At 40.2% G+C, this 12,040-nt stretch overlaps 1 protein-coding gene across 1 annotated transcript; it reads left to right on the forward strand.

Moving 5' to 3' along the window:
• The first annotated feature begins 4,630 nt into the window (after positions 1-4,630).
• STMP1 (short transmembrane mitochondrial protein 1) lies at positions 4,631-10,681 on the forward strand. The gene is made up of 3 exons (XM_015866434.1): positions 4,631-4,824; positions 8,314-8,367; positions 10,206-10,681. The coding sequence occupies exons 1-3, from the start codon at positions 4,810-4,812 to the stop codon at positions 10,284-10,286; spliced, it is 150 nt and encodes a 49-aa protein (XP_015721920.1). The 5' UTR covers positions 4,631-4,809; the 3' UTR covers positions 10,287-10,681.
• The last annotated feature ends 1,359 nt before the right edge of the window (positions 10,682-12,040 follow it).

Genomic DNA, 12,040 nt, shown 5'->3' on the forward strand with positions numbered 1-12,040 from the left:
GCTGTGACTTCAATCAGGACAGCTGTAGTCTTGATCTGGACAGGACCAAGAATTGGAGAAGACCCAAACTTGGAGGACCCCAGAACATTTCTCCTAGCTCTGTCCCCAAATTCTAGTCTGGCAGAGCCTGCTGCACTCAGACAAGTGCTACCCAAGAGTAGCAAGTAAGCTTGGCTATAAATAAGCTTTCTTTGCTCATCTTCATGCACATTTGGTAGGACTTGAATTCTTAAATAGATGTAATGTTATTCCAGAAAATTAGCATGCTTGTATTGCTGTCATCCTATGATTGATAAGGCTATTTTCCCACTGTCTCATACCTGATCCGATTGTAACAACAGTCTCCAAAGCAAACTTGGGAAGCTGAACCACGAGCTCCCACAGCTGCATGAGCAGTTATAGCCTAGAATTGTGAGCTGAATCTCTGCAGTCAGCACTCATGACCTCTGTAGGTCTGGCACAGAATGGAATTCATGACATGTTAATTATCTTCTCATGCGATTATGCCCCTCAGCAATCCTACAGACCATTGTCCTCATGCTCTAAAGCATTGTTGTTTCTGGAAGAGAGCTTTTAAGACAAGGGAAAGCTCTGGAGCTCACTCTAGAGTTCCCTGGGTCAGATGATGTCTGACAGGTTCTTTCTGTCCCAGTTGTGGCTCTGGTGACAGCCCACTGTTTCTGGGGCAGCAGAGGGGAGCAAACATTGCAGAGTGTCTCAGGACAGATAAGAAGAGCTAAGTTGTGCTCTTGGCCCCTGAAAATTTGTCCACACAGTGTTTGACAAACACAGTTACATAGTCAACATAAAGAATAGTTCAGTATTTTCATATGCATTCTGAGGAAAAGTAATTCTCTCTTTTTTTAATTTTTTTTTAACAGCATACTATGCTACGAGTGAAAATGTTTGAGGAATTACAAACTGAAAAGCTTTTTCAATTTTTTTTTTTTTCAGGCATGTAGTTATACTTGATGTATTTAAAGGTGGTAAGTCCTGTACAGCTTTTGATAAGCTGATTGCTTTGCAATTCTGATATCTTATTTCATATTGTTCTATACTAACTGTATGTCTCATACATTCTGTGTCCACTGTGTGCTAAGATGGTACAAGTTCCCATGGCAAGCCAAAAAAGAAACCTGTAAAAGTAGAGCTCCTCAGAAACTTTATAACCACATCATAGGTTGATATAATTGACATTTGACTAAGGCAAAAAGGAGAAAATTTTCAGAAAGAAAATAAAAATCTGGGGCTTGAACAAAGTATATAATAAACAAAAGTTTTAATATGTGGTTTTCTGGCTCCATCTGGTGCTCATTTCACAGAATTTCTAGTTCAAGAAAACTTTCTCCTTACTCCCCTTTTCAGCTCTCTTGTGGAAATGAAAGGTTTAAAGAATATTAAAAGGACTCCACTGACATTAAAACGTTGAAACATTAAAAGATTTATGTGCTCTGGGGGGCTTATTGCTTCAGTGAAGGTACATCAAGTATACTGTTGTTCACTGTGAATATTCAGATTTGATAAAGAGCTTCTATAGCTCACGACTTACCACTTCTCTGATTTCAGTCAGACTACTAAAATACTATATCCCTCTCTTCCAACCTTGACTCAATTACATCCTCACTGTGGTTAAAACATCAGTGCTACTTCTTTACCCAGATTATTTTCCAAACACTTGCAACATTTAAAATTATCATGAGTCTTCCCATCAAATTTTTTACTGTTGCTGCTTTTGAGTCAGATAATATCATATTGACTGACTACAGAGAAAAAGCAAGATTATTACTGTGGTCATTAAAGCTTTCCTGCACATACATACTGCTCAAAATTATCAAGCTATATGTATGACTTGTCTGTAGGTGACTGAAGAACTCACTGTTCTTGTTATTTAGCATTTCAGATTTGGTTTTGATTGAATATATACAATAGCTCCCAGGATTTCATTGTTGCTACTTGACTTGTACATGCTTGTCTTGCCAGTTACATTTCTGGGTATGGACTTCTTCCTCTACCACCTAAATAATTTCATTTCCTAAAATACATGTGTTATGACAGCAAGGAGGAAGGAGGTAAAGCAAGGATGCTGTAAAACAGCTGTCAGTCTGACTCATACCAGGTTTCCCCAGGGCAGTCAGCTGATGGTAGCTAGCTTGGCACCACAAGCTCAATACATTTCTGTTTGAGTCACTGCTCCTTATTCAGTACATCCCTGCTTCCAGTCTCTATGGCAACAGCTGGAAGCTACAAGAGAAAAAGTGCTGCAACAGCTGCTTCGAAAGAGCCAAGCAGCCTTGAGCCCCTGGTCTGAAAAGGATTATGACTTGTATTGTCCCTGACAGGACAAGCAGGCAATAATGAAACAAAACAAATTAAGAGCAGGCCATGTTACTGATCAAGCTCCAAGCAGGCAAAACAAAACAGTTGCCACAAAACACAACAGACTCCTTCCACTCCCTGAACGTTGCCCAGAATAGCATCATCAGAGCTGGAGACAGGGAGTTTTGTGTGCATCTTCCTAATCGCTTCTCCTCTCCAAGACTCAATAAGTGCAGGTTGGAGTGAGTGCTGCCGGCCTGTAAGTCTCTGAATTTAAGACAAATTTTGAAGGAGCTCAACAAATTAAAGGCTGTTGATTGTTCTTTTTCTTTTTTATTAAATTGGGATAGTTACATTCATACATCAGAAATTGACTGAGTTCTTCCTTCCAATAAAATATGCCACCCAGCATACCCACCCTCTACAGTCTCTGACTAAAAACGATTCAGTGTTGGCTAGTATAAATGGAATTGACTTATTTTAAAGGAACAAAAAAAGTTCTTTGGCCACACATTAAATGTCACAGAAGGAATTCATGTCATGTAGGAAAGCAGCTGTGTACAGTACTGTTGGTTGAAGACTATTCAGCAGATGTTGTACTCATTATAGTCTAAGCATAATAACATCACTACTAATGAGCAAAAAAAAACAGGAAAAGCCTGTGTCCCTGTGGTGATACTGTGGAGGCATTACTGTTATTAGAAGCCCTGTTTTTCTTCTTCGGACCTGCCACATGCAAAGACTAGAATTTGTAATATTTCCTTAGTGCTATATGCTAAGTGCCTCTGCTCCGCCATCGTGAGACCCAGCCTGGAGTACTGCATCCAGTTCTGGAGTCCCCAGCACAAGAAGGAAATTGAGTCGTTTGAGCAGGTCCAGAAGGCCATGAAGATGATCAGAGGGCTAAAGCATCTCACCTACAAAGACAGACTGAGAGAGCTGGGGCAGGGCCTTTCAGCCTAGAGTAGAGAAGGCTCCAAGGAGATCTTACAGTGGCCTTCCAGTATGCAAAGGGAGCCTACAGGAAAGCTGGGGAGGGACTTTTTATAAGGGCAAGTAACATCAGGACAAGAGGAAATGGTTTTAAACTGGAAGAGGATAGATTTAATCTAGATAAAGAAAGTTTTGAGGAAGCAAGGAATCCAGTCCTGGCTGTTGTACTACACTGACATGAACCACAGCATGCTATTGCCTGGCACCAGTTCTGACCCAAGGAGGGAAATGTAGTTCAGTAACAGCCTGAAATTTGCCCTTTGCCCAGCTCCTCCTTAGTGCTATCAGCCCCAACAAAGATGCCACTTAGTATCTTTCCATGTTTCCTTTTCTAAACTGGTTGAAAGACAGTTTTTTACCGCACCCAGGTTCCTGCTCTGTAAAGAAAGCTTTCTACTCAGTTTCTTATTCAATGGGAGCATTGATCTTTCCTGAAACTAGGGTGGAGACAGAATTAAGGAATTAACTTTATTTCAGAGTAGAGGTGAATAATGGTTTCACAATAGCTACACAGTTTTTGTTGTAGATGTTGTTGGCTTTTTTTGTTTTGTTTTTGTTTTTCCATTCCTTTCCTTCACCTGAAACCTTATGTCAAAATACAGATTTATGGTACATTGCTATCATCTCCAAATTTTCACAGACTTTCAGCAGGACGAAATTGTCTGACATTTGTTGTCCAAATCTCAACTACTTTAGTGTAGCCTTTAAAAGACATTAAATTTAGCTTCTTTTACAAAGGACGACTATTCTTCTTTTTTTTTTTTTTTTTTTTTTTTTTTTTTTAATTTTGTGAGCAGGGAAAAAAAGAAAAAAGAAAAGAATGAAAGAGGAACAATGACTTTTTTAAAGCTCTTCTAAGATCGTAGGTGCCTGGATGATTCACACGGGAGGAGGCCTTAGAAAGGCCTCAGCCTCATCTCCTGCTCAAGGCAGGGTTTGTTCTGAGCTCTGACTGGGTTGCTCAGGGTTTTACCCAGCCAAGTCTTGTAACATAGAATGGTTTGGGTTTGACAGAACCTTAAATATCATCCAGTTCCAAGACTCCTGCCATGAACAGTGTTGTCATCCACTATATGAAAACCTCCAAGAATGTAGATGGCACAATCTCTACCACTCCTTGCCCTCATGAGGCAACAGTCTATCCTTAAATCCCATTCAGATCTCATGTTTCAACTTGTCCCTGCTCTCTCATCCACCCAGCTGTGAATGGCCTGTGACTGCCACCAGACCCCTCCCTGGATGCAAGGAGGTGTCCAGCAGCCCTCTTTGCTCCATTTTTTATCTCAAAAAGCGCTAAGGAGATGCGGGACCTCCACAGGTCTAGAATCAAGGCAGGGCCGAAGCCCGTGCCGGCGGTGGGCGCAACCTTCCAACGGTGGCTCCTCCCGAGCTCGGCGTGCCCCACCGTCAGGGCGGCGAGGGCGGGCCGGGACCCGGAAGAGGAGCAACCGCCACCCGCCTGATTTCCCCGGTTGGAAAGCAAGCAGTCAGGTGGACGCCATGCTGCAGTTTTTGGTGAGGCTCCGTGAGGCGGTGGCGGCGCCGCCATTTCGCGGCGGGGCGGAGCGGAGCCGAGGGGGCGGCGGGGTGAGGGCTGCGACGCGGGGCGGGCGGCGGCGGCGGCGACGGCGTTGGGGGCCGCTCCAGATGGGCCTCGCTTGGGGAAAGTGCGGAGCTGGGCCGTGCCCTGCCCCTGTTGTGGTGGGTGCTTGGCTATGGTTCATCGCCCTGCAGGGAGGTTCTTCTCAGCCGTTAGGAAAACGGGCAGTTTACGCCTTATTTCTCTCCAAGTCATGCCATTTAGTTGGTCGTTAAGGTCCAGCAGGTTTCCCTTGCTCGCTGTCGTATCCTCTTTTTGCTTTAATTTCTTTGCACTGTACGTGTGCCTGGCTTCTCTTACAAGAACGATGATTTTCAGCATCAGGAAGATGCAGTTTTTTTTAACGTATACGTTAAGGCAGGTGGTATTGCATCATTACTGCCCTGCATTAAACCCCTCCAACAGACCAATTAATAAATGTTTTTGCATTTTTAATTTTATTTTTTCATTTTAATTTTCTTTTCTGCTTCATTTGGGGTGAGGGTTGGCCCCTTAGCCCAGGGAATGGCGATACGACAGGAGGTAATTGCTTTAAGTTACACCAGAAGAGGTTCACGTTGGATATTAGCAACAATTTCATCTCAGAAAGAACAGTGCTGCACTGGCACAGGCTGCCCAGGGAGGTAGTGGAGTCACTGTATTGGGAGGCATTCAAGAACAACATGGATGTGGCACTGAGGGATATGGTTGGGCTGAGCTGTTGTAGGACAAGATGATCTTAGCGGTCTTTTCCAACCTTAATGACTCGGTAATTCTTCTGGATGTCTGAGGTTTGATGCCTGCTCTTAATTCATTATTTAATGCTGGCATTTTCACTGACAAATGTGACATTAGCAGACCAAAATAATAATAAAAGATGCTGCTTTCTGCTGTAGCAGAGCACAGAAACAGTCGTTCGTTTTTCATTCTAGTGGTCTGCAAGTCACTGGAAGGTCTACTCTAGATTTTCATTATATTCAAACACTTAATGACATCCTTTAATCTTTAAATAGGGGAAGAGTGAGTCAGCTGGTTTAATAAGTCCCATACTCACTGTTGATAGAAGAGATGGCCCTTTCTAAGTTCTGAGTCTTGCATGATTTTATGAATTGAAGAAATAAGTGTTATTTTGTATCTCGACTTCAAACCAAAATGGAACAACAAGCAGTTAGGAAAGCCTGTCATTTCTGTAGCTGTCTTTAATTGTCTGCCTCCACTCCATTGAAAACACTAAGTAATGATAAATATGCAGAACCACCCTCAAACTTTCTGTTTATCAACTCTACTGCTTGTTGCTAATGTTTATTCTTCTTATTTTTTTTTTCCCCTGTTGTTAGATGAAAGCCATTATTATGGCTTCTCAATAAGCGCCTGAAAGTTTGACAAGTGATATATTAGTTCTGAATTTTCTTCCTCTTTGGGCGTAGATTGGGTGTTTGACTTTTGCTGTCCCTTGTTAGGGCTGTTGCAGGGAGATAAAAGGATAATCTCAACAACCTTACATTTTTGTTATCCAGAGTTAAGCATAAAATAGATGCTTGCTTAAAATGCAACTTGAAATTCCGGGTATTGGAAAACTCTGAACTTTCATAATCCTTATTGTTGCTAATTAACATGCACGTTTTAATTGGCTGTATTTTTATGCAATCCAAATTATAGAAGTCTGAATAGTGGGACTTTTCCCACTGCTGGAATTGTTAATTATTAACATAAACATAACTGGGTAGCTTGCTTATGAATGCAATGCTGGGTTTTTCAATAAAGGCATACCCTTAAGTGGATTACCAATGTCAGCACCATCTGTACTGAGTAAGGCCTATCATCTGGCAGAATATGCGATTGTTGATCCATGCTTGTAAATATTCTAAAGCAAAAGCCCAGAAATCTGCTTATAAGCAAGGGCTTGGTTTGTGTTTTGAAGTAAATTTCCAAAGATACATATGCTAGAGGTTGGGGGAACTTGTTAGAGTGATACACTACATCAAGAGGAGTCGTAAGTCTGGTACATTTGGTGCAACATTTATTAGTGTCTTCCAAAGTACTTACTTAACTGATCACGATAGCTGCAACTGCAAGTTACATCCATTGCAGTATACACAAAAAGAACAGTGATTCTTCTTAAATTGTAAACACTTAGGTCCTTGAGAAGTAATTATAAACAAATAATAATATCAAAAATCTGTGCAAGAAAATACTGAAGTTATTGCAGTTGTGGCTCATGGGGCAGCTTTCAACAAAGTTTTGTTTTCTGTAGCTAGGTTTCAGCTCTGATATTTGTGGAGTCTGAGTCACTGTAAAAATGAAATGTTCTGTATCCTCTTTTGGGTATGGAAAAGATGTCTACTCAGATGTGATGGTAAAGTTGCTGTGAACAGTAGTTTTAGTTTTCTTAAAATATTCTTATTTTGGCAGCAGTGACCATAAGCAATAAGAATTTTCTTAAATAGAACTGGAATGGAGGCACAGCTTTGGTAGTCTCCCAAAAGTATCAAAAGAGCTTTCATAGGATACTATGTACTTATTGAGGAATGTAACAACTAATTATCCAGAACCTTTTAGAGCTCCTGAGTGAAAATCATGTTGTCTGTCTGTGAAGACAGGAATTTATTTTCATCCCAGGGTGATGTTACACTTGAGGATTTTCTTCAGCTGTTAAGGAGGGGGATGGAACAGGAACTGTGCTTCCATTTTGCTCTTGCTCTCCTTCCAGACTGAAGTTTCACAGCCAAACTTTAAGCAACTCCTAGTTTGCTGTCAAAAGTAGTTGTACTTGCTTTCAACCAACTGTGTTTTCCTGCCTTAGACTGGAGTAGATTTGGATGAAAATTTATCTAGGAGGTGTACAGTTGCTGGTGTTACAAAAGAGAATAGTGCAGTAAAGCACTGGAGCAAATTGGAGAAGGGTGAAGAACCTCCCCTCAGTGGCATTAAAATACCGTTCTGTTCTAAAATTTCAGCTCTATTACTGTGTATTATTAATGTGTTGAGTCATTCTGTGGCCTGTCTTTCCCTCTCTAGCACAGAATGTTATTTTACTGAAGTATTGCTCTTGGATTTTTAGCTCTGGACCACAATCATTGAGATACGAGGGCCCCTGCTGTTGTGTTATTGTACTTTCCCACTGTGATGGGATTTACTGCCTTTATAGGCTTGCAAAGAATTCTGCAGACAGAGATGATCATAGATAGGCTTATCCATACAGTCTTGGAGACATATATTTAAAACACATTTATGTCGTATTTTGGAAATTATTATAAGGTTTTCCTGGTGAGGCAGCTGAGTCAAATTGTGTCTCTCTTTAGAGGAATGATGCAAAAGTGTGTCTGGAATTGAAATTCCTTCCATTTTCAATGTTTTTAAATTTTTGTGTTAAGCAGAAGGCTTCTGACAGGAGGGCATTAACTATTCTTCTCTTTCCCTTTTAGCTTGGCTTTACCCTTGGCAATGTGGTTGGGATATGTCTGGCTCAGAACTACGATGTATGTATCTTTGTATTCTCAGAGTTGAACTTAATTTGAATTGAAAATGTAGAATGTTTTTCCTCAATCAGAATTGAATCAGTCTTTATTTAGATGTTTGTACTGGGTTTGAATGGAATACAAATTGTACCAACTTTAGTTACAGATTATCACAAATCTAAATGGAACCAAAACATCTATCTCATTGCTTTCTCATCTATGTAAAAGTAGTGATTAGACCCTCAAATAATTCTAGAGCAGTTACTGTAGCTGGGCATATATAGACAGAATTCTTTGTTAGATCACTTATACTTGGCTTCTTTAAGGCTAAAGGAGTAAAATGTAACATAAAGTTGGTTCCTTTATTTTGCAGCCTATACCAAACTGTAGCCTCACCAGATTTTTTAAGTCTGTGATGACATTTATGTCTCTCATCCGCACTCAAGTCATCTTACTAGTAGAATTCTTATTTTTCGTCCACTAGTCAGAGACAAAATTCTGTGATGCTTCCTGCCCAGTCAATCTAATAACAGTAACAATATTCTGTTGTTTCTTTACAATGTGTGTTTTTTAAAAGTTATGGATATGTGGTCAAAAGAAAATATTGTGTGGCAATATGTGCTGTAAACATAATGCAGTGTTTTTCAGGAAGCACTAATAACGTGTTGCCACAAGAGGGCGAGTTCTGCTTTTGATTCGGAGGAAATTATTTACTGGCAATATTTAATACTTCAAGTATTAAAATGGTGATTTTATTGTTGGTATCAAAAATATTTTTATTAGATTGCATATAAGGTGAACTTGTCTTAATGAGGTCTTAATTTGGCAACCACATACAACTGTGCTTAGTTGTAAGTGCACAGATAATTCTGCTGATAGCAGAGGACTTTTCTTGGGGCATGTTATGGGTTTAGGCTTTTAATTTTGCTTTCTTAAAAGGGAAGAGAGAAATTTCTGACATCTTCTATACTATCACTCTCAAACTATCCAAGCGAAGGATGACAGTCAGAGTTGAATATCCTGCTATATGATCAGGACATGAGTGAAGTAAATATTCATGATTGATTTTAAAGAAAATTATATCCTGAGTTGGAAGGAACCCATGAGGATCACTGAGTCCAAAATCCTGTGGTGTTGCTTCTCAATTTTAGTGTCAGTTGTCAGTCTCTTCTCACATTAAAAACTTGTTTGTTTCTATTTTCCCCCCAAGTGGTCAATACTGACTGATTGCTTTGTCAAAATGCTTTTATTTGTAAAAGAAAGCTGAAAATTTGAAGTTAGCAAGTGATAAATTGAATTTTCATTCAAGTGTGAAACTGCATGAGGCTGCCAATTTTCAATGCAGTAAACTTCCCCAGTGGGGAATTTTGGTGATCACAAAATGGATCGAGAGATGTATTGCTTCACAAATATCTTTAGAAGATATTAGCTGTTCTTAAACATCTTTTCTCTCTTACTTTTTTGTTTCTGGGGGAGGTTGTTTTGTGTTATGAGCCAGGTTTTTCTGACTAGCGTAGCACAATCTACCTTTCCTTCCAAATTCATTATGATGCCTATGCATCAGTGTTGGAATAATTTATTATTTGGCAGCTCGTCCTCTGTCAGTGAGAAATCCAGGCTGATCTTAAGGAATTTCCTCTGAAGTAACTTCTTTTCCTCTCTCCTTTTTCCCCCAATACTGCCTAGTAAAAAAAATTTCCCGAAGTCTGGGTGAGGTTCTTTTCTCTGTCATTTGCTTAATGCTCTTAACCTCTGTGAAAATGAACAGTGTTTATGGTATGATTATACCTACTCTTGAGATCACATAAATCATTTTGTTGTTGTTTACTTTTGTTTCTTTCTTGTTTTTGTCTTTAAAGATTCCCAACATTGCAAAGAAACTTGAAGATTTTAAGAAAGATGTGGAAGCTAAGAAGAAACCTCCCAGTGGCAAGTCCTAAAGGGAGCAGTGTTACCCAGGTCGCTTCTGTGCGTCCATCAAGGATGCAATTTACCTTTCTATTGACAAAGTTTAAGTAGAGGTTTGGCATGGGAGGTTCCTCCACTTTTAGTCTCCTAGAGCCAGATTGTCCTTGTTTTGAAAAAGCAACCGTGAACTTTTCCTGGGACTGATTTTTCAAGGGTTTCAGAATTTTGGATTTGCAGCTGTTAATGTGACTGGATTAGATCATTTGTATTTCTTGTTATTGCTTTTCCTAGTATTTTGAAACCCATTTTTACCTGATCCAACTGGAAAATAGTGTTAGCCCTGTTGTTATGTATACCTCACACTTTGTAATACTCTAAGTCCTAGAACATCGCAGAAGAAATTAAATGCATCAAGAAGTAACTTTCAGAGTTTCTTGTAATTTGTTGTATTTCTTAAGGTCTGCGTTCCCTTATTGGAGAGGGAACTTCCTGGGATTCTCAAATGGGAGACATGACAGTGAAGTTCATTTGTCAAACTATGAACCTGGAGGGAGGGAGGGAGGGAGGGAGGGAGGGAGGAGATCCCACTTTTTCTATTATGATAAATGATCGTTTCCGCCAGTGTAAAATTTGTATAAATGTGGAGAAGGCTCTGGGGAGACCTCACTGTGGCCTTCCAGTATTTGAAGGGAGTGTATAAACAGGAGGGGGAATGGCTGTTTATGTGGGTTGATAGTGATAGGACAAGGGGGAATGGTTTTAAACTGAGACAAAGGAGATTTAGGTTAGATGTTAGGAGGAACTTTTTCACTCAGAGGGTGGTGATGCACTGGAACAGGTTGCCCAAGGAGGTTGTGGTTGCCCCATCCCTGGAGGCATTCAAGGCCAGGCTGGACGTGGCTCTGGGCAGCCTGGTCTAGTGGCTGACAACTCTACCCACAGCAGGAGGGCTGAAATTAGATGATCTTTGAGATCCTTTTCAACCCAAGCCATTCTGTGATTCCAGAAGTGATAAAAGGTTGCTGACTTTAAGCCGAATTTCACTGTTTATTCTTCTATTGCCTGTCTCTATTTTCTGTTCTTCTTACATATATATATATATTTTAAACCTGAGAATGTGATGTCTTTGGAATGATAGGTAGGATGGGAAAGGGAATCATGGGAGCCAAGGCATGTAGTTACACTAGGCACCTACAAACCATAGACTCAGTGAATTTAATGGCACAGTTTACACCATTGTTCTTTCATGGAGCCCAGAGTTAATTTCAGTGATCCTTGTGGGTCCCTTCCAACTCAGAATATTCTGTGATTCCGCTTTTGTCAAATATATTGTCCATCACTTCCTCAGTGTTCTGCATGGTCTTCAGCCCATTGGCTTTTTGTTTGATTAGAACCACTTCTCTGCTGTTCCTCATCACTTTTTGCTTGCCACTAAGATCTTTGAAAATACACATTACATTACCACTGTCCTCTTCTGTTTGAATAGGAAGCAAAGCCTGCATTTAGAGAGCACGGTTTCACCCCAAATTTATTTTAAATTCCCAAGAAAGTATTGCAGAAATTTAATAGCATTTCACACTTTTGTCTTCACTATGAAATACACTATTTTGTTCCATAGACATGGTGGATTGTGCTGCTTGAGGTTGACATACCCTTTAAACTATGAAGTACAGGAGTCCCCATGAATTCATTATGATTTTTATCCCCTCCCCCCTACTCCAAAGCCATTAACTTGAATACATCTGAATGGATTCCAAGCTCAGGAATTTTCACAGGATCATCAAAG

This window comes from Coturnix japonica, chromosome 1 (assembly GCF_001577835.2).
Source record: "Coturnix japonica isolate 7356 chromosome 1, Coturnix japonica 2.1, whole genome shotgun sequence".
Classification (NCBI taxonomy): Eukaryota; Metazoa; Chordata; class Aves; order Galliformes; family Phasianidae; genus Coturnix; species Coturnix japonica.